At 56.8% G+C, this 21,721-nt stretch overlaps 1 protein-coding gene across 8 annotated transcripts; it reads left to right on the plus strand.

The window, feature by feature from the left end:
* The first annotated feature begins 412 nt into the window (after positions 1-412).
* Positions 413-21,499, plus strand: Kdm6b (lysine demethylase 6B). 8 transcript variants are annotated; one of them, XM_076871839.1, is made up of 24 exons: positions 413-535; positions 7,180-7,292; positions 11,974-12,096; positions 12,382-12,532; positions 12,624-12,765; positions 12,929-13,027; positions 13,128-13,347; positions 13,438-13,530; positions 13,634-13,795; positions 13,875-14,060; positions 14,148-14,498; positions 14,586-16,786; positions 16,880-17,006; positions 17,108-17,213; positions 18,089-18,294; positions 18,403-18,467; positions 18,548-18,622; positions 18,720-18,868; positions 19,020-19,134; positions 19,221-19,408; positions 19,550-19,691; positions 20,185-20,311; positions 20,400-20,570; positions 20,676-21,499. In XM_076871839.1, exons 5-24 carry the CDS (start codon positions 12,629-12,631, stop codon positions 20,697-20,699), a joined length of 4,944 nt encoding a protein of 1,647 aa, XP_076727954.1. In that variant the 5' UTR covers positions 413-535; positions 7,180-7,292; positions 11,974-12,096; positions 12,382-12,532; positions 12,624-12,628; the 3' UTR covers positions 20,700-21,499. The 8 variants fall into 8 exon arrangements, with proteins under 8 accessions (XP_076727954.1, XP_076727955.1, XP_076727953.1 ...); XM_076871840.1 differs by lacking the exon at positions 413-535 and adding an exon at positions 4,521-4,695; XM_076871838.1 differs by lacking the exon at positions 413-535 and having other exon boundaries at positions 4,521-7,292.
* The last annotated feature ends 222 nt before the right edge of the window (positions 21,500-21,721 follow it).

The following is a 21,721-nucleotide window of genomic DNA, read 5'->3' on the forward strand; positions in this document are numbered from 1 at the left end:
CCAAGACAGGGATGACTTGTGAGCTCCTACTGTAAGGGGAAAGGAGCAAGGGAAATGGGGAGGCCTTGAGAGGAAAGGAGGCGTGGCTTTGAACCAACGAGCAGAGCGGTGGAGGCTAAAGAGGGTGTGGCCTAAACTTCGCGGCCGGACACAAGAGGGGGCGGGGCTTACATTGGAAGGGCGCGGGATCCAAATGGAATTGGGGTTTATCAGGCAGGGATCCTGGGTGGGCCCGATAAACTGCATCCTGAACCACGCGCCCTGCCCCCGGTATTCTACCCAGCACTGGCGATGGGCGAGCCGGGCCCGCTGAAGGCGGGGCGAAGCCGAAGAGAAGGACTTCAGCGCAAGGAGGGGCGGGACCACAAGAAGGGGGCGGGGCTGGGGAAGGGGGGGTACGAGTGTTTGTGTTGGAAAATCCAACTGCGCCACGGGGCGGAGCGGCCCCCCCAGCCCCGGCCTGGGAGAGGGGGGGGCCCGCTCGACCCTCGGGAGACCTTGGGGACCCCAAACACCTGGGACCCCCCAGAACCAGGTAACGGGGAGCTGCGAGGGCGTCTGGAAAGAGGGAAACCATCTCTGTACAAGGTGGGCGGGACGTGAGAGTCGCGGGAGGGTTAGAGCTTGGGATGGACGTTTGAGTCTTTGAAAAGGCCCTGGGAAGACCACCGGGGCGCAGGACATCCGGGTTCCCCTGAAAAGAGTGAGGCGGGTGGGGGAAGAACTGGAAGGCGGATATCTTGGGTTCCAGATGTCAAGACAAGCCAGAAAGGATTTCCAGTCTCCCCTTGGGCTGGGATTTCCCCTTCCCGACACTAGGGTGGGGCGCGGCAGTCGTAATTGAAGGGCTAAACTAAAGGGCAGAGTTTGCAGTTAGGTCAATGGATGGCCTATTGAGGTCAGATGTGGCCCTCCAGTCCTGTGACCATTTCGAGTCTCCCTCCAGTTCTTCCCACAGGTGGGGTATATAGTCGCGGCCCTCACCTTCCTACCAGGAACCCGGAGAGCCCCAGCGGTAGCCTTCCCCCCACTCCGCTGAACCTCCTTTTACACTCGGCTTCTCTTGCTCGCCTTCTCACTCCCCCCTAACCCCCCCCCCCCCGCCCCGCGTCCTGCCCCTACTCTGCGGTCTTCGGTTCCCTAGCCCTCTCCCGGCTCGGGCCCATCTCAGTGCTGAACCTTTGCAGCATAGCCACGAGATGGCGAGGACGAGACACAGAAGTCCAGAACTGAAGGGCATGCAGGTGGGGGATGTGACCCTGAAAGCACTGAAGCCCCCCCGCCTCCGCCTGAGGGAAAGATGGGCTGAGACTTCCTGTCATCTAGGACCCCTCACAGGAAATTATGGGTGGGAGAGCACTGGGCTTAGGGTGGGGAGGAGGCGGGGGACTCTGTTTCAGCCTGGTTGAAACTGATTTAGTGGGGTGGGGAGGGGTACGCGGATTGGTTATTAAGCAAGGCCATTCGCTTTCCTGTCTGCTGTGGCGTGTGGCTGTGTCTTGGGGTGGGGGCTGAAGAGAGCAGGGAGACTGTGGGGAAAGTCGAGGGCAGAACGTCTAGTTCCCGGGCACGGAGAACCCTGGGAAGAAAGAAGGGAAGCTGCCAGATGCGGCGCGGCAGAAATGGACAAGGTGGTTTAAGGGAGGGAGGCGGAACCCTAGTCACAGATCTTAATTTGGCTCCCAGTCCCTTCCCGAGATCGCTTGCCCTGTTGCCAGAGTAACTGGAGAGCGAGACTCTGCAGCCAGATTCCCGAACTCTCTCTGCCCAATCCGCTGCAGCGGACGTGGTTGACGTCACGGCTCTAGGAGCCAATGGGGAGCGGGCATTATGGAACGACCGGAAGAAGGAGAGGGGGAAAAGGTGGTGGAAGGGAGGAGGTAGCTGCTCAGGATCTGCACGTGCACTCCCACACGCTCGCGCCCACCCCTCCCTCCGCCGCACGCGCCCGAACACCCCCTTGCGCCTGCGCGGGAGTCGGGCAATCCCCCTCCTACTGGTTTTGAGTGTTTGCAAAGTGGTCCATGGTACTCTCTTCAGTTCCTTCTGACCCAGACGTTTGAGTCGGCCTGCACTCTTTTGCCGGGTCTCCACTGTTAATGCCCATCTTCGCATCTGAGGGCCAGATACCTGTTTCCCACTACCCCCCCGCACCAGCTGGCGCCCCACACTCCCAGGTGGGCTGGGCGGAGCTGTGGTTTCCGGCCCCACATGCTGAGTCGCTGCCTTCCCGGGCTCTGGCTTAGGTTGCCGCCCCAAAAAAGAAAAGGAGCGTGTACAGCGCCCCTTCCAGAGGCTTTGCCTCCCCGGGCCAGCTGTTGTTGGCGAGGGAGGGCGCTGCGGGAAGCCCCGTACGACCCAGGTGACGCTTCTCAAGCCGTCACGCCCATTCTTCGCGTGAATTCCTGCTCTTTGATGTGCCCCCAACCCCTTCCAATCCCTAACGTTTCCTCTTCACCCTCCCTAGTGTTCTTTGCACCTCTCTTGGCCCCTTTCGAACTGTCTGTCCCCGTATCCACTCGTCCTTTTCTGCTTCCCAGGGTTATATAACTCTTCCTCTCGCCGTGTCCTGATTTCAACTCCACTGACTCCGCCCTGGAACTGTACGGGAGGGGAGGGAGAGTTAGGGACCCAGACAGATTCCGACCGGCTGGGGCACAGGGGATCCCGCAGATAGGAGACGGAGCCCCGTGGGACCAGGCGCTTCGTCCCCCGCCTCCCGCCCCCACCAGAGATCTCGCCCTGGAGTGAGAAGGCACAGTATCCGAGGGGCGTGTCGTGACTCCCGTCAGAAATGTGGGTTGGGAGGTCAGGGCTGGAGGCGGAGAAGAGGAGGCAAGCGAGAAGCCCAAATCCCTAGGATTGAAGTCGTATTGGGGCCAAAAGAGATAAGGGCAGAACGCCTGGGTTCTTAGTCGGCTTTTCGGGTTCCCAGAATTCCTAAAGCTTTTTCCCAGGAAGCTTAGTCAGCGCCACCCCACCACCCCCATAGGGGTCAAAGGTCTGTGTTAGAGGTGGCCTAGGATGATGTCACCAGTGCACGTGCCCCGGGATGGTTGCCAGGCAATGAGGCCTCTTCCCCCTTCCATACGCTCCCACCTCTAACCTGAATCCAATCCTGGTCCCATGCCATCTCTTTCCCCTCTCCTTTCCCCTGGCCTTAGCATCCTGCAGGTGGGAAACCCTGGCATGGAGTTTTATGAGGGGGAGGGGCACGGGTGTGGTGTAGTTGAAAGACTTTGTCCCTAGGCTGGACTGAGAGAACCTTGGGTCACTTTCCCCTAGATTGACACCAGAGAGTTTCCTCTCCGGGTCCCTCCCTCCTTGAAAGAGCTTCCTACAAGCCTTTATACTTTTCCACCTGCTGCATGGCCCAGATTCCTATTGCCCCCTTCCCTGTCTAGAGTTGAAGTGGGAGTGGTTGCAAGACATCTGCTCCTAGGAGAAGAGTTGTATGTGTGGGGATACACACCAGCTCATCTCTGACGTCCCCTTAACTGATGGCTCAATCCACTCCCCAAACTGAGAAAGGGTCAAAAATAGGTTTTTATTCTGTGGAGAAGAGGGACTTAGTTATAACTATGGCTGCCCTTCTCTGTTAAGTCCTGGGTTTGGTGGTGGTATTGGGAAAAAAATAAGTATTTGTTTCCATGTGCCTTAGAGTTTGGACTCTTAGGACAGACCTGGATTCCAATCCCAATTCTTAGTGGCCATTGAGACTTGGAAAGGTCACAACCTACCAGAGCCCCAAATTCTTAGTCTAGGAAATTTAAATATTAATACCCACCTCCCAGGCAGATGGGAGGGAAAAGATAATTTATACAAAGCACTTAGCACAGTGCCTGGCTCCGAATGAACATTGAAAGCTTGTTATGAAATACTTATTATTAAATAGTGTTGTTATTTTTATTATATTTGGTGGGCCTTCTCTAAACTAGCCATGACCTTAGGAGTTAGTTAGGGAGGAGTGGAGAGTTTGTGTAATCGTGTGTTTGTGTGTGTATGTGTGTGTGTGAGTGTGATGGGGTGGGGTGCTGTGCTGGGGATTTGCTTTGCCTGTTCTGTGCACTTTATTTGATGAGGGCTTTAGTAAGACATGTATTCTTTCTTTAGTATTATATTTTTTTTTCCCCTTTCGGAGAAGAAATAGCTAAGACTATTCCTTTGAATGTGTTGTGGTTGGTGATTTTGAAGCAAGACCCCAATCTCCCCCCACCTCCCATGTTGTTATCTGGAGCTTTTCATTTTGCAAAGGGACTCCACAGTTTCCCTAGCAGGGACTGGGCTAGGCTGAGGGGTGTGTAAAAGGTTGGGGTGGGTGGGTGGAGAGAGACTTGTGCTGGGGGCTGGGGGTGCTGGTAGTTAAAGGAAGAGACCGGAAGGGAGGAGGAGGGAGCCTGCTGGTGGGGAGGGAGGGAGGGGAGGAGGTGGAGGAGGAGGAGGAGGAGGAGGAGGAGGAGGAGGAGGAGGGAGGGAGGGGGTTGGGGAGAGCCTGCTACAGTTCTTTGTTTGACTCCGGGACTCAGGGACGGGGAGGAGGAGGGAGGGAGGCAGAGGCTGCAAGCGCCGGGGCAGGCCCAGGAGGCAGAGGAGGGACCGTCTCCCCCGCCCCCCCAGCCCCCACTCCCCTCCCTGCTGCTTCCCCCCTCCCTACCCGGACTCTGGGGGCACCGCCGGGGGACAGACACCCAGCAGGTAACCCTGGCCAGGATCGCCCTCCCCCCTCTGATTTTCCTCCACACCCTCCTGGGTGACCCCTTTCCCCCTTCCGTCTCCCCGATTTCCTCGGCCTTCTTTCCCTAGCCCTCCGGTTCCATCTCCCCGACTTGGGCTTGTCGCCTGCTGGCCGCACCACCCGCGGTCTCGGTCTCGTGCAGCCTGACTCCTTTCCTCTTGCTCCGCCTGTGCTCCCCAGGTCTGCCCGAGGCACCTTTCCGGGCTCTATCTTGCTGTTTCTCTGGGCTCTTCCCTTCAGACCTGTTCCCTGGGGCCCTGGGGGAGGAGGTAGTCCGGTCCTCCCCCCCCCAGTTCTCTGCCCCCCCAACCCCCTTTCTTTCTAAATGTCTCTAGGGGTGGGGAGAGAACCGGAATTTGGGGGGCCCTATGGAGGGGCAGGAGCTGTGTGTTGCTGGGAAAAGGGGAGGTGAGTGTGTATGGGGTGGAGAAGAGGAGCCGTTACAGACCAAGATGCCTCTGTGTTGTCCCTTTAAATGGCCCTCACATTTCTGGGGACTCGTATGTGTGTGTGTGTGGGGGGGGCGGGTGTCTAGGCGCCTGTCTGGGGGGCAGGGCCCTTGGTTTGTCCACACAATCTGGGGTGGTAATGATTTAAAGGGACAGCCTTGGTGTGGCCGCTGCCACCCTGTGCCGGCCGGAGGGGGAGCCGGCAGGGCCTGTCTGGGGAGGCTTGGCTGGTGAACAGGGCATTTGAGGCTGTCTGTTGCAGGGCCTGCCAGGTCTGGGATGGTGTTGTGCTGGAAGGTACAAGGAGAGGTGACAGCCTGCCTGGGGGGTGCTTAGTCAGGACCCCACTTTTGGATCCATCTGTTCCTTGGCCAAGAATCCTTGAGTCTAAACTATGGAATCTGTTGGCCACCAGGTAGGGGACACCAGCAGGTCTACAGGTCAGCAGCCTGGCCTGGGTACTTTGGAGCTGGCCCTTCAGCTCCCCTTTTGTTGTTTGGTTCTGTGCACAAGAAAGCCCCAGCCCCTCCTCCAGATCCCCCTTCCTGTTCACATGCCCCCCCCACACCCACCCACCCCAGCTGTTGGACAGATGAATTACAGCCTCCAGCTTGGGGCCAGGGCTGGTGAGGGATTAGAGCTCTGGGGTTGGCCCTTTAAATGGTTTTGGCCCCTCCCCCATTCTGGTGTCCAGATGCCCCTTACACACCCATCTGATTACCTTGGCTGCCCCTCACTCCTCATCTCAGTCTGTCCTCCTCACTTCTCTCTCTAGGCTAGACCCATATGCCCCCTCCCCACTACACAACCACATGTACAAAGGCACTGTACACATACACTCCCTAGTCCTGTATTCTGAGTCTCACTGTTGTGGAGGGTTCTAGCTTCAAGCTCCCTTTTCCAACAGAAGGACCTTACTTGCCTTGTTTTCCCAGCCTGCAGCTGACCACTACCCTGGCTGAATGAGGGGCCTTGCTTGGGTCAGAAATAACACTTCCCTGGGGGCAGTGTCATCAGCAGCCACGAAGACTTGCAGCACATTGCATCATGGAGGCTGGGGGCCAGAGGCCTGAGTCTCTGGGGCAGGGGGAAGGATGGAGGCTGGAAGACCAGGGAATGGAGAGACTAGACTGGGAGTCCAACCAAATGTCTGGGTCTGTAGGGGCTGAAAACTGTGAAGAGGGGAGCAGAACACATAAGCCCCTGAGGAGTGAGTCTGAGTTGAGGGTTAACTGAGTTCTGACCCCTGGATGGACACCTGGTTCCTGGCCCTGGTCTTAGGTTAAAATACCTACTTCTTTTTTTCTGAGGGTTGGAAGGGAAGGGATGGGCCTCTGTCACCTTCTTGGGCCACACAGAGGAAGGAGGTGATGGGGAAACAGGATATATCCTTGGGGGTAGGATGGAGGGGGGCTTGCAGCAGAGGCCACTTCCAGGCTCAGGCCCAGAGTCATAGCTCTTACAGAGGAGGAAGGCTTCTCCCTGTTGGGCCAGTTCATCTAGTCTGGCCACCTGTGCTGCTCGCCAAGACCTGCCTGCACCCGCCTAGGGGAAGGGGAGGGGGCAGAGTCCAGAGGGTGGGGTTGACTGTTTGGTGTCTTGATAAGGAGAGTGGAACCTTTGAGAGGAAGAAGGACTGGAGGAAGAAGGTCTGCATGCCTTGGGTCCAGAACTGAGTCTGGCCTTGGTACTGCTGTCGGGGGCAGATGAAACTACTCTGAGGCTAGAGAGTCAGCAGGGGGGTCCAGTCAGTTGGTGCCCATTGCAGACTTACATTCCATAGCATGCACCCTTATCATCTGGTCAGGATGCCTCCTCAAGGGGAAGGTTGAGGATCACTTTGGGGATGGCTTTTTCTGGTTGCCATGGAAACCAATTCTTCCATCTCATCTGACCACTAGAGCCAGGTTTCTCCTCAGTGAGGGGGGATAGGGAGCACAGAGAAACCTTCCAGTCTGGGAGACCCCCACTTCTAAATGACTTTTTTTCTTTTAGGTTCCCCCCAGGCACCATGCCAGCCCCATAACACTACCCACTCCACTGTGGTCTGCTGCACCCCACTGCTGGGGCACTGTTCTAATGAGACAGGGCACACCAAACTCCATCTGGTAAGTCCATTCCCTTGAGTGCGCCCCAAGTCCAGCCCTGCACCCCATGTTTAAAAATTATCTGGATCATGCCAACTCCTCAGAATGGTCCAATCCAACTCTGAGCTTCCCCCTACCTTGTGGTGCTTGAGTGGTTCAGCCCTCCTGGTTTATGAAGCTCCCCTTGTCTCCTATGAATGGTTCAACCCTGCACTTCACCAACCTCTCTACTACCACCAAAAAAATCTTCTACCCCATGCCAACTCAGCAACTCTGTTGCTGATTGAATTAAGCTAGGATTTGCAAGTTGAAAGTAGATGTCAGATACCATGGACCTACAGGGCTTTACTCCTGTAAGAGTTGTTGATAACTTGGCTTATGAAGGATGTTAGAAATTGAAGTGGAGAGATATTGGAGATCATTGCCCCAACACTATTGTCATGGCGATCTTAGCATCTCATCTTTCCTTCCAAATCCCTTTCTGTCCCATGCATTTGCTCCCCACACCCAAAGTCCTAATCCTCATTTTGTTTCCCTCCTTCCTTCTCCCAGTTCTGTCTGAGACTCGGCTTCATTCCCTTTTCCTTTATAGGAGAAAGAGATCTTGTCTAAGCCAGGGACTTAAGTTTCATGAGTGTGTGTTGCTCTTCCCCATTACTCACTGAGTTTCTTGAGTGGGACTGTTTTCTTTTATGTATCTCTCACTGTTTAGTATGATGGTTTGCACATTGGGGTGCCTCTGTGGATTTGTGTTGAATGAATGTGTTAACTGAATGAGCTTCATTGCCAAGAAACCTACGGCTTTTGAGATCTGCTGCACATCCTCCTACCCACACCTTCTCTGTAGCACATGAGACATTTGGGATGATAACAGAGGGTGAAGCTGAGAGGGAGGTTGGCCCAGACATGGCCTGTGAGGATAAGACCAAGGGAGAAGAAATAAGACAGAGGCAGCATAGAAGAGTGGCAAGAATGTTGCTCTGGAAAGCAGCTGTCCCAGTCACTTGCAGAATGACCTTGGTCAAGTTACCTAACTTCTTTGAGCCTCAATTTCCTCATGTACAAAATGGGATAATCAGAGTGCTTCCAATAGTAAGTTTTGGGGAAGAGTTTTAAAAAAGTATGTAAAATGTTTAACAGTGCCTGGCATCTAATAAGTAGTCAATGATTGCCGCAATTATTGTCATAATGGGAGCTTCAGGGAGCTGTGAGGATAAGCAAGGATGTTAAGAAATGGGACAGAACTTGATTGAAAGCAGACAGACCCCCAAGTAATTGACTCACAGAAGGATCGCTGATTCTGCAAGAAGTCAGGATTCAGGGGAGTGAGGCGTGGAGTCAGTAGGGTAAGCCTGCTCCAGTGTTTCCCTGACTCTGTTCAGGAACATGAAGGCAAGCACAGAAGGGCATGTGCAGAGACACACGTGATCACCCGAGTGATGCAGAGGCAGACCCAGACAAAAGACCGAGACAGGAGCCAGGCAGACACACAGACAGAGACAGCCCTGCGGAGTCATGTAGACAGGGATAATGACAGGAACGCGTCAGACACAGGCACTGAGGAGACAAGATGAGCAGATATGCAGGTGCACGCGGAGACAGACACCGGGACTCACTGCCGACCTTGTCAGACAGATTGGTGAACACAGCGCCCAGTCAGAAGCAGACACAAGGCCCGCAGTGACACATAGCGGGCCGGGGCCAGCAGTGTCACTCCTTGATGGGAGGCGGGGAGGGGCCGGCGGCGGGGGAAGGCTGGGGAAGGGAATCCCGGGCGGGCGGTCTGCCCGGGTGGCTGAGTCACAGCGTAGCCTCCGCTGGCGGCCCTCCCCAACGCCTCCCCCTCTCCCAGGTAGGAAGCGAGTCTGTAACTCCTCGCTTCCACCAGGTAGAATAGACCGGGAGCGGGATGCAGCGGGGTCCTGGACCAACCCCACCTTGGGCTCATGCAGTCTGCTATCTGCTCGGTAAAAACCCCATTTGCAGGGTCTAGTCCTTGGCGGTACTGAGTCTGCATGGGCACGGCAGGCCTCTGACCATGCGTCCCGTGCGGCTCGGGCGCCGCGCGGAGGGGCACCTCCACCTTAAGCCCAGAGAGAGTTAAGTGGGTGTGATTGATGGAGTGGTTTTCTCTTGGGGCTCTACCAGGAGGGGGTCGGTCAAAGTCCCGGAGTCCAGAGCCCGGATGGAGGGGGAGGAGCTGGGCTTTGCCGGGAGTGCCCGGATGGAGAGGGCGTGGTCTCTGCAGGAATGGAATTAACCCCTTCTGAGCCGCTGACTCTGGGGATTGTGGGCCAGGTTGGGAGAGGCTTGAATGTCTGTCTCTGAAGTGTCGCCCTCCCAACCTGGCTCTGGCCATGCGCGTCTACCTCTTGTCTGTCTTCAAGGAGTCTGTGGGTGTCTTGTCTTTGCGCCTGTCAGTGGTTGTCCTCTCCCTTTGGTTAGTATGGACACTGGGAGTCGGGGAGGGCTATTCCTACTCCGAAGCGAAAGTGGAGGTGAGAGTGTACTGCGACCCGACCGCCGGGGAACAGGTGTGATTGCGGCGGCGGGGCTGCCTGACGCGAGGAGGGGTTGTCATGAGAGAGACTAGAGGGGAAATTCCACCGGACCGGTGGTGAGCAGTGTGTGGGCTGAGGAGTTGTGTCTGTCTCTGACTGTGTGTCTGTGTGAGTTCGGGGAGGCGGGGGCTGAGTCAGTGGGAACTAGGGAAGAAGGTTTTCTGGGTGACTCACGCTCTGCCACCCCAAGCCTGAATCAGACCCTGAGGGAGGGCTGTGGGGGAGGGGGTGGGTGGGTTTAGGCTTCTGGGTCCTGGGTGGGAACCAGGATCCGAGGTGGCTGGCAAAGTGAATGTGACTAGTATATAGGAAGTTTTGTCCTTAATTGTGTGCTATATAGTCCCAGGTGCCTGCGTAAGGGTTTGTGAATAAAGGTTGAAGATCAGGGGCTGGAGGGACAGAACTCGCTAGTTTAGGGAAAGCTGAGTCAGTTCCCCGTGGGAAAGGGGAAGTGGCAGAGGGGAAGTGTCATCATCGCAGAAGGGGAAGCTTCATTTCCTGGTAACTGGTAGCGCCCTGGGCACCACTTCCCTAGCAGAGATCTGCTTCTGGTGTCTTGTGTCCCAGGTCCCCATTTGCCCACGTCTGCTCCATGGGTCCCTGCAGGACTTGGGTGGGGGCAGCCAGCTTGGGCTCTGGTCGGCCACAGTGAAGTGTTTACTTGTTTCAGGACTTGGTTGCCTCTGGAGTAGAGAATTCTGACAAACTCCGAGGGTCCTGGGGCGCAGGCACCCACCAGGGTTGGCCGCAGTGTGGCGCACCCTGACAGAGTGCTTCCCTGCAAACAGTCGACCTTGCCCCTGCGGGAGGGAGGGCTGTTTTCACCAGAAACCCTTCTGCCCTTGTGGGCTTGGTGGAAATTTCCCCACAGCGCAGACTTTAACGCAAAGGCGAACTTTCCAGCCGCCCCCAGCCCCTCGCCACATTCTCTCCCCCAGCTTCCTGCTCGGCTCTGGCTCCAGCTGGAGCGCTGGCCCCGCCCCCGCCGCTTTGTACTCGACTCTCAGCTCTCACAGCTCTTTGTACTCTAGACTCTCAATGGACCGATCCTGGGAGCACAGCCGGCTTCCTACCTGGGAGAATGTGGGGTAGGCACGGGGACTTAGTTCCTGGGTTCAGAGAGCAAGAAGGAAGAGCTGACGCTAAAGGGAAGGTGCCCAGGAGAGGGGAGTGCTGTGTCTACTGTAGGTCACGCCAGCACCGAGGGGGGGGGGGTGCGTGAGGGAGGAAGTGAAACGGGTTCTGGGTTCTTTAAGGGAGTAGGCGGTGAGAGTGGGACAAGGGTGATGTCACTGCTGTCGGGCCCCGCCCTCATCCCTCCCGAAGGACACCCCCCCTCAGTACACTTACACACACGGCTTCCGCTGCGCAAGTAGCCACGTCACGGGCAACCCCCGAAATCCCCCCTCCCTCGGGGGGTGGGGGCCACGTGGGCCGTGGGGAACCGCGTGGCCCCGGCGGGGAAAGGGCATACAGGATACGGGAGCCACGCGAGAGGGGCCACTCGGGACCACGGTGCGCAACTTCTCAGAAGTTGGTGTTAAAGCGGTGTGTGTGTGGGGTGTCTGGCTTGGGGGGTCGGTTGGTATTGAAGACCCAGAGAGCCAGGGGAAGTGGAGGAGCCAAAGGAATTGGTATGAGGTTGGAGACTTGACTGTTGTTTGGGACTGAGTCAGGCCTTGGGAGTGGAGCGCTCTTAGCAGCACGGATGGGTTTGGGGGTCTTAGGTGGCATGGCTGGCTAGTCCTAAGCAGTTCAAAGAGGGGCTGAGGGTGGTTGGCTCAGTCACTAGGTGAGGCAAAATGAGAATGGGAAGAGATGTCTTTGCGTTCTGGATCCATCTGCACCCCATCGGTCCTGCGGTGGCCGAGACCACGAATAGTTCCATGGGTGCGTGAGACTCGCTGGTAACGCCATGCCTGCCCAAGCGTGCGACCGTTCTCACCCGTGCCTGTTGTGCTTAGCTCACCTGTTTGTAGCTATTGCACTACTACCCCGGGTATCACATCCGAGATGGGACCCTTGGTGGGAGCCGCGGGGTCACATCGGGGTCACCCCAGGCCGATCCCGTCTGACCGGCTCCTCTGCCCCTCCTCCCCAGGCGCTGCCTGCCGGGCTAACCTTGCTCCCATTGGTTACAGCCGGGCTGTTACTGAGGCGGAGACACGGGTGATGATTGGCTTTCCGGGGAGAGAGGAAGTCCTGTGATTGGCCAGATCTCTGAAGCTCGCCGACGCATAAGAGGACGCTCCCACCGAGGCCGGGTAAGCAGCAGCAACGTTGCGGATTTGTGGGTCAGCAGGCATGTCCCTGGAGCTGAAACCTAGCAGGTAGTGCAACCACACAGTCGCCCCACAGTTGGCTCCCTGTCACTCCAAACTTATAGTGACACTACTTTTCAGGACTTCAGGGACCCTTAGGCCCTGTAGATCTCCCCTCAGACTTCCTGCACAAAAAAGCAGACCTGGGGGTGCTACAGGCATTCCAACCCAACCCCTGGGCCCTGTGTGCTGGCCAGCTCACTGCACTCTTTTTGCCTCTTTCTGTAGAATTGGCTGTGAAAGGCTAGGGGCTGCCATCTGGGTACAGTGGGCACTCTTGTCAGAGCGGCTGGAGCTGGACCATCCTCCCAGCTTCCCAGAGAGCTGGGGCAGGGGGCCGTGCCCGATCTCCAGGGCTCCTGGGGCCACTGCTGACCTGGTAAGGGAAAAACTGGGCCTGGACTGGCTGGGTGTACACTGGCAGCTCTGCTTTTGCTTCCAGCAAGAACACAATCTTATCCCCTACTTAGGCTGGATGCATCGGGCAGTGGACCCTCCAGGGGCCCGCACTGCACGGGAAGCCTTTGCCCTTGGGGGCCTGAGCTGTGCTGGGGCCTGGAGCTCCTGCCCGCCCCATCCCCCTCCTCGAGGCGCATGGCTGCCTGGAGGCAGGTAAGCACTTGAACTGTGTCTCCCAGCACTCTTCTTTCTATCTTCTCCACCCCTCAATCTCTGAACCATTCTGGATGGTTTCTATCATTTCATGGGCCTCAGTACTATTTTCAGGTGCTCTTATTCCTTCTTGTGGTATATAACATAACCCTTCTCTTTCCAGATGCTCAGCCAGCATCGGGCAACCCCCACTCCCTGCTCCCCTACCCACTTCGCATGGCAGTAGCTCTGGACATCCCAACAAACCATACTATGCTCCAGGGTGAGTGAGGGATTCAAAAGTTCTGAAATGGGAAGTAAAGACTGGGGCCTTGAAATATTTCCCTAAAGCCTAACCTTTCTGAATCCCTTCTATTCTTTAGGACACCCACCCCAAGACCCCTCCATGGAAAGCTGGAATCCTTGCATGGATGTGTGCAGGCATTGCTCCGGGAGCCGGCCCAGCCAGGACTGTGGGAACAGCTTGGGCAGCTGTACGAGTCAGAACATGACAGTGAGGAGGCTATACGCTGCTACCACAGTGCCCTTCGATATGGAGGAAGCTTCTCTGAGCTGGGGCCCCGCATTGGGCGACTACAGCAGGTGGGATGAGGCAGGACCTAGCTGGCTAAGAATGTGCCTTCTGTCTCAGTGCCCCCACCTTATGCCTTCTTCTGCCCTTTGACCCCTCAGGCTCAGCTCTGGAACTTTCATGCTGGCTCCTGCCAGCACAGAGCGAAGATCCTTCCTCCTCTGGAGCAAGTGTGGAACTTGCTGCACCTTGAGGTGAGGATGGGGATTTAACATAACATATAACATAAATGGGCTAGGGAAGAGGGCTGGGCTAGACCTGCACCCATGCCATTGTCTCTCTTCATTTTGTCTTCAGCACAAGCGGAACTATGGAGCTAAGCGAGGGGGTCCCCCCGTGAAGCGAGCTGCCGAACCCCCAGTGGTGCAGCCTATTCCTCCTGCAGCACTTTCAGGCCCCTCAGGGGAGGAGGGTCTCAGCCCTGGAGGCAAGCGCAGGAGAGGCTGCAGTTCTGAACAGGTATGATCGTAGGTAGGCCAGCAGGCAGAGAGTATACAGGTCTGGAACAAGGAGTAAGATTCTCACTCTTTTCTTCTAGACTGGCCTTCCCCCAGGGCTGCCACTGCCTCCACCACCATTACCACCACCACCACCACCACCACCACCCCTGCCTGGCCTGGCTACAAGCCCTCCATTTCAGCTGACCAAGCCAGGGCTATGGAGTACCTTGCATGGAGATACCTGGGGCCCGGACCGCAAGAGTTCAGCACCCCCAGAGCGCCAGGTGAGCCCAGGTTTCTTGCTTGAGGCCTTTTACCTATAAGTTCAGTACCTTCTATACTTATCCTGCATCCTTATTTATCTCCCATAGGAACAGCGGCACTCGCTGCCTCACCCATATCCATACCCAGCTCCAGCCTACAATGCGCACCCCCCCAGCCACCGGCTGGTCCCGGCCACACCCCCAGGCCCCAGCCCCCGCCCCCCAGGAGCAGAGAGCCATGGCTGCCTGCCTGCCACCCGTCCCCCCGGAAGTGACCTTAGAGAGAGCAGAGTTCAGAGGTCGCGGATGGACTCCAGCGTTTCACCAGCAGCAACTACCGCCTGCGTGCCTTACGCCCCTTCCCGGCCCCCTGGCCTCCCCAGTACCACCAGCAGCAGCAGTAGCAGCAGCAGCAGCAACAACACCGGTCTTCGGGGTGTGGAGCCCAGCCCAGGCATTGTGAGTGATCACCTGTGGTGGAAGATGGGGTGAAGCTTTTATGAGGTGGCCAGAGCATCACTCTGACCACTCCATCCTATATTACAGCCTGGCGCTGACCATTACCAAACTCCTGCGCTGGAGGTCTCCCCTCACCAGGGTCGCCTAGGGTCCTCGGCACACAACAGTCGAAAACCGTTCTTGGCAGCTCCTGCTGCCACTCCCCACCTGTCCCTGCCACCTGGGCCCTCCTCTTCCCCTCCACCTCCCTGTCCACGCCTCTTACGCCCACCCCCACCCCCTGCCTGGCTGAAGGGCCAGGCTTGCAGGACAGCCCGAGAGGATGGAGAGATCTTAGAAGAGCTCTTCTTTGGGGCTGAGGGGCCCCCTCGCCCTCCCCCACTTCCCCACCGAGAGGGCTTCTTGGGGCCTCCAGCCCCCCGCTTTTCTGTGGGCACTCAGGATTCTCACACCCCTCCCACTCCCTCAACCACCAGCAGTAGCAGCAGCAGCAGCAACAATGGCAGCCACAGCAGCAGCCCTACTGGGCCTGTGCCCTTCCCCCCACCTTATCTGGCCAGAAATATGGACTCCCTTCCCCGGCCACCCAGCCCAACATTAAGCCCCCAGGACCCACCTATTGCACCCCTGACTCTTGCCCTGCCTCCAACCCCTCCCTCCTCCTGCCACCAAAATACCTCAGGAAGCTTCAGGCGCTCGGAGAGCCCCCGGCCCAGGGTCTCCTTCCCAAAGACCCCCGAGGTGGGGCCAGGGCCACCCCCAGGCCCCCTGAGTAAAGCCCCCCAGCCTGTGCCTCCTGGGATTGGGGAGCTGCCTGCAAGAGGCCCACGACTCTTTGATTTTCCCCCAACCCCGCTGGAGGACCAGTTTGAGGAGCCAGCTGAGTTCAAGATTCTACCCGATGGGCTGGCTAACATCATGAAGATGCTGGATGAATCAATTAGAAAGGAGGAGGAGCAGCAGCAGCAGGAGGCAGGCGTGGTCCTCCCACCCCCGCTGAAGGAACCCTTTGCATCTCTGCAGCCTCCATTCCCCAGCGACACAGTCCCAACCACCACTGCTGCCACAGCTGCTGCCACCACCACCACTACCACCACCACCACCACCACCACCACCCAGGAAGAGGAGAAGAAGCCACCACCAGCCCTGCCACCACCACCGCCCCTAGCCAAGTTCCCTCCACCTCCCCAGCCACAACCGCCACAGCCCCCACCACCCCCACCAGCCAACCCAGCCAGCTTGCTCAAATCCTTGGCTTCTGTGCTGGAGGGACAAAAGTACTGTTATCGGGGGCCTGGAACAGCTGTTTCCACCCGACCTGGGCCCTTGCCCACCACTCAGTATTCCCCTGGTCCCCCATCAGGTGCTACCGCCCCGCCACCCACCTCAGTGGTTCCTAGCGCCCAGGGCTCCCCACAGCCCTCTGCTTCCTCGTCATCTCAGTTCTCTACCTCAGGCGGGCCCTGGGCCCGGGAACGCAGGGCTGGTGAAGAGCCAGCTCCTGGCCCGGTGACCCCTGCCCAGCCGCCCCCACCCCTGCCACTGCCCCCTGCTCGCTCTGAGTCTGAGGTGCTAGAAGAGATCAGTCGGGCTTGTGAGACCCTTGTGGAGCGGGTGGGCCGGAGTGCCATCAACCCAGTGGACACAGCAGACCCAGTGGACAGTGGAACTGAGCGACTGATGCCTTCTGCACAGACCAAGGAGGAAAGTGGTGGGGTGGTGGCTGTGGTTGCAACAGGACCAGGCAGTGGCAAGCGGCGGCAGAAAGAACACCAGAAGGAGCACCAGAAGGAGCATCGTAGGCACAGGAGAGCCTGTAAGGACAGTGTGGGTCGACGGCCCCGTGAGGGGAGGGCCAAAGCCAAGACCAAGACCCCCAAAGAAAAGAGCCGCCGGGTGCTAGGGAACCTGGACCTGCAGAGCGAGGAGATCCAGGGTCGGGAGAAGGCCCGTCCTGATCTTGGTGGGTCATCCAAGGCCAAGCCACCCACAGCTCCTGTCCCTCCGCCAACTCCTGCTCCCTCTGCCCAGCCCACACCCCCATCAGCCTCTGTCCCTGGAAAGAAGACTCGAGAGGAAGCTCCAGGGCCCCCAGGTGTCAGTCGTGCTGACATGCTAAAGTTGCGCTCACTTAGTGAGGGGCCCCCCAAGGAGCTGAAGATCCGGCTCATCAAGGTAGAAAGTGGTGACAAGGAGACCTTCATAGCCTCTGAGGTAGAAGAGCGGCGATTGCGCATGGCAGACCTCACCATTAGCCACTGTGCTGCTGATGTCGTGCGTGCCAGCAAGTGAGTTGGGTGCTCTTAACCCCAAGGCTGCAAAGATGGCCAGGGATAGACTCCTCCCCATATTACCCTGATGTTTCTGTTTTCCTCCCACAGGAATGCCAAGGTAAAAGGGAAGTTTCGAGAGTCCTACCTTTCCCCTGCCCAGTCTGTGAAACCGAAGATCAACACTGAGGAGAAGCTGCCCCGGGAAAAACTTAACCCTCCTACACCCAGCATCTATGTATGTGAGCCATCTGTCCTCTTGGACAGTGTTAGGGTGGTTGGGGAGCTCAGAGCCTAGGGACAGGGCTCTGACTCCAGCTGTTCCTGGTCACCTCTCAGCTGGAGAGCAAACGGGATGCCTTCTCACCAGTGCTGCTGCAGTTTTGTACAGACCCCCGAAATCCCATCACAGTGATCCGGGGCCTGGCAGGCTCCCTGCGGCTCAGTGAGTATGGGGCTGTGCAGAAAGTATGGGGAAAGACTACAAGGATCTGGGGTGTGGGGAACCCTTTGAAAATCCCCATAACTTGGAGAGTCAGGACAATGAATATAGAGTTTGCCTACTCAGTCACATGGAGACTATATTTGAATAGTGCTGAGTGATGTGTCAGCCAACTTCAGGCTTTTCTCCTGTTTTATCTGTCCCTAGCAGTGACCAAATGGGATGGGGATTTATCTCAGGGTCTATGTAGAATCACTTATGATTCTTTTTTCATGATTGAGAATGAGAGCTGGGGATATAGCTAAATGATAAGAGCACTTGCCCAGCACTGACTCCCCCTCCCCTGTTAAAAAAAAAAAAAGAGATTGTAGACAACCCCGAGAGACCCGTGGTTTGGGATTTTCTTTTTCAACCTTTCATTGTGAAAAATGTGAAACATGGAAATACAAAGGTCAATCCGTTATACCCATACCCTTATCCCCACTGAGTTATTTGAAGCACATACCAGACTTTCATTTGACTAAATGTTTAATTGGACACAATGATAATTAAACTGCTGTTCACTGATGTTCACTGAGTACCTACTATGTGCCAAGTGCTGTGCACATGTCACATCCAGAGCTGAGGACTCTGGTTGAGGGGCTAAGGACCTGGAGCAGCTGTGGGAGGATTGGGGTTGGTAAGGATCCAGAGAGAGGCTAGCCCTGCCAGCCTCCTTTGGGGCTTGGGTTCTTGTCCATTCCTTCGGACTGAATTCTGCCAAACCTGTGTCCACCCTGTCAGAGACTTGGGTGGTAGGAAGGGAAAGGGTGAGTTGGGTCTTCAGTCCCTGTTCTTTGTCTCTGCCTGCCCACTCCCTGCTCTGCCCTTCCTTGCAGACTTAGGCCTCTTCTCCACCAAGACGCTGGTGGAGGCTAGTGGCGAGCACACCGTGGAGGTGCGCACACAAGTACAGCAGCCCTCAGATGAGAATTGGGACCTGACCGGCACACGACAGATCTGGCCCTGTGAGAGCTCTCGTTCCCACACCACCATTGCCAAGTATGCTCAGTACCAGGCCTCCTCCTTCCAGGAGTCATTACAGGTGATGGGGAAACGTGGGTAGAAGGAGGTATGCTGGGATCAGAGGCTGCAGTGGGAGGGATCCAGAAGGGTCACTGATCCAGGAATGCCTGCCCCTCTGGCTAAGCAGGAAGAGAAGGAGAGTGAGGATGAGGAGTCGGAAGAGCCAGACAGCACCACAGGAACCCCTCCTAGGTAAGGAAGGCATTGTTGTATCTCTTCCCTGAATGGCTCCTGTTCCCTGTGCTCTCCACCAACCTATGCTCTTGCTCCAGCAGCAATGCACCAGACCCGAAGAACCATCACATCATCAAATTTGGCACGAATATCGATCTATCTGATGCCAAACGGTCAGTGGGGTTGAGGCAGCAAAGCTGGGGCAGGAGCGCTGCTGGGCAAGCAGTGTGGAGGGTACCCTCTCATTTGGGTTGCTCCTTCGCCCTGCAGGTGGAAGCCCCAGCTGCAGGAGCTGCTGAAGCTGCCTGCCTTCATGCGGGTAACATCCACAGGCAACATGCTCAGCCACGTGGGCCACACCATCCTGGGGATGAATACCGTACAGCTGTACATGAAAGTCCCGGGCAGTCGAACTCCAGGTGCGCTTCTCAGTGCTCACTGTGCTCAAGTGTACCAGAGGAGGGAGTAGCGGCAGTCCTCAGTCGTCAGCCAATAAAGGCAAAGGGCGGGGTTGCTCGGAGCATGGGCTGCTGTCAGGCCAATCATGCTGTTCTCTGTCTCCCTCTGCAGGCCACCAAGAGAACAACAATTTCTGCTCAGTCAACATTAACATTGGTCCTGGTGACTGCGAATGGTTCGCAGTGCACGAGCACTACTGGGAGACCATAAGCGCCTTCTGTGACCGGTGTGCACTGCCCCCTCTCTAATCACCCTACTGCTTTCCTTTTTTGGGTCCCTAAGGACCTGACCCTTTGTCTGCCCACATTGTAGGCATGGCGTGGACTACTTGACGGGTTCCTGGTGGCCAATTCTGGATGACCTCTACGCTTCCAATATCCCTGTGTACCGCTTTGTGCAGCGCCCTGGAGACCTTGTGTGGATTAATGCAGGGACTGTGCACTGGGTGCAGGCCACCGGCTGGTGCAACAACATTGCCTGGAATGTGGGGCCCCTCACCGGTGAGAGGGTGGGGCCCGTGGAGTGTGAGCTCTGTTGGGAAGGAGTGGGCATGAAGGGTGGCCCATCTGCCAGGGAAGGGGCTCAGGCCTAGGTGGCTGGGGGCCGTTTGAGAATGTGTGGTGACTCCCTCTGACCTGCAGCCTATCAGTACCAGCTGGCCCTGGAACGATATGAGTGGAACGAGGTGAAGAACGTCAAATCCATTGTGCCCATGATTCATGTGTCCTGGAATGTGGCGCGCACTGTCAAAATCAGCGACCCCGACTTGTTCAAGATGATCAAGTGAGGGCCCTGTTTGGGGTGGGAGCCCACCTCCACCTGATCTAGTCCCTGACTTTGTTCTTGGTATCTGAGGTTACTCTACTCTTATATCTGTTTCTCTGTCCATGCCTACCATATGCCTACCATGTGCCTACAGTGTTACTGTGTTGGGGAGACTGGCAAAGTTCCTGGTCTTAGGACTTTCATTTTCTAAGTAGATAAAACAGGCAAAACTATTTGAAATTTCTTTTCTTTTCTTTTCTTTCTTTCTTTCTCTCTCTCTCTCTCTTTTCTTTTTGTGGAGCTGGGGATTGAGGCCCTGGAGCAGGTTAGGTTAGGCAAACATTCTACTGAGGTACATCCCCTGGCCTTTGAAATTTAAACTGACAGGGGAGGTGACCCAGCCATGGAGAGGGAAGACTCCCCACGGGAAGTCTATGGGGCTGTCTGAGCTCTTAACCCATCTGCCCCTGCTGCAGCCTGGCCTCAACATTTCCTCCCGGCCCCTCCCAAGGTTCTGCCTCCTGCAATCTATGAAGCATTGCCAGGTGCAACGTGAGAGCCTGGTGCGAGCAGGGAAGAAGATAGCTTACCAGGGCCGAGTCAAGGACGAGCCCGCCTACTACTGCAACGAGTGCGATGTGAGTGAAGCTTCTTCCTCTCATTTGCCCCGGAGGAGGTGCCCACTGTGGCCAGCCCTCTTTGTGACTGCCAGTTTGTCCCGACCAGGTGGAGGTATTCAACATCCTGTTTGTGACGAGTGAGAACGGCAGCCGCAACACGTACCTGGTGCACTGCGAGGGCTGTGCGCGCCGCCGCAGCGCGGGCCTACAGGGCGTCGTGGTGCTGGAGCAGTACCGCACTGAGGAGCTGGCTCAGGCCTACGACGCCTTCACGCTGGTGAGCGCGGGCGCGGATGAGGGGCTGAGGAGGAGACTTAGGCGGGTGGCCTGGGGACCCGCTCAGCGTCAACCGCTGAGCCCCCGCCCGGTTTTCTCTCCGCAGGCCCCCGCCAGCTCGTCGCGGTGAAGCCGGATGCCCCGCTCGCCCGCCCGCCCGCCCCTCTGTAGGGCGCCGCGGGGCCACCAGCACATGCCTGGGCTGGACCTAGGTCCCGCCTTTGGCCGGGAAGGGGGTTGGGCCCAGCCCTTCCACCCTATTGGCAGCTCCCCTCACTTAATTTATTAAGAAAAAATTTTTTTTTTAAAACAAATATGAGGAAAAAAGGAAAAAAAAATGGGAGACGGGGGAGGGGGCTGGCAGCCCCTTGTCCACCAGCGCCTCCCCTCACCGACTTTGGCCTTTCTAGCAACAGACACAAGGACCAGGCTCCGGCGGCGGCGGGGGTCACATACGGGTTCCCTCACGCCTGCCAGTCGCCCGCCCGCCCGCTGATGCACGCGGCTCGTGTATGTACATAAACGTTAAGGCAGCCGAGGTTTTTAATGAGATTCTTTCTATGGGCTTTACCCCTCCCCCAGAACCTCCTTTTTTTTTTTTTTTTTTTAACTTCCAATGCTAGCTGTGACCCCCTGTACATGTCTGTTTATTCACTTGGTTATGATTTGTATTTTTTTGTTTGTTTTTGGTTTTTAATTTATAACAGTCCCACTCACCTCTATTTATTCATTTTTGGGAAAACCCAACCTCCCGCTACCCCCAAGCCATCCCACCTGCCCCTCCGGGGACTGCCCGCCCCTGGGCTTTCCCCCGACCCCAATGTGTGTCCTCCGGGCTCGGCCTGTCGGCCTGTCGGTCTCCGCCCGCCCGTCCGTCCGTGGCTCCAGCCGGGCTCTCATGGTGCTCAAACCAGCTCCCCTCCCCTACGTCCTGCAGTCCTGCACTTTCTCGGACCAGTCCCCCACTCCCGACCTGACCCCAACCCCGCCTGAGGGTGAGCGACTCCTGTACTGTAGGGGAAGAAGTGGGAACTGAAATGGTATTTTGTAAAAAAAAAAAAATAAATAAATAAATAAATAAATAAAAAATTTAAAAGTTTTAAAGAAAGAACTATGAGGAAAAGGAACCCCGTCCTCCCCAGCCCCGGCCAA

The sequence above is a fragment of the Callospermophilus lateralis genome, chromosome 11 (assembly GCF_048772815.1).
Source record: "Callospermophilus lateralis isolate mCalLat2 chromosome 11, mCalLat2.hap1, whole genome shotgun sequence".
In the NCBI taxonomy this organism is placed as follows: domain Eukaryota; kingdom Metazoa; phylum Chordata; class Mammalia; order Rodentia; family Sciuridae; genus Callospermophilus; species Callospermophilus lateralis.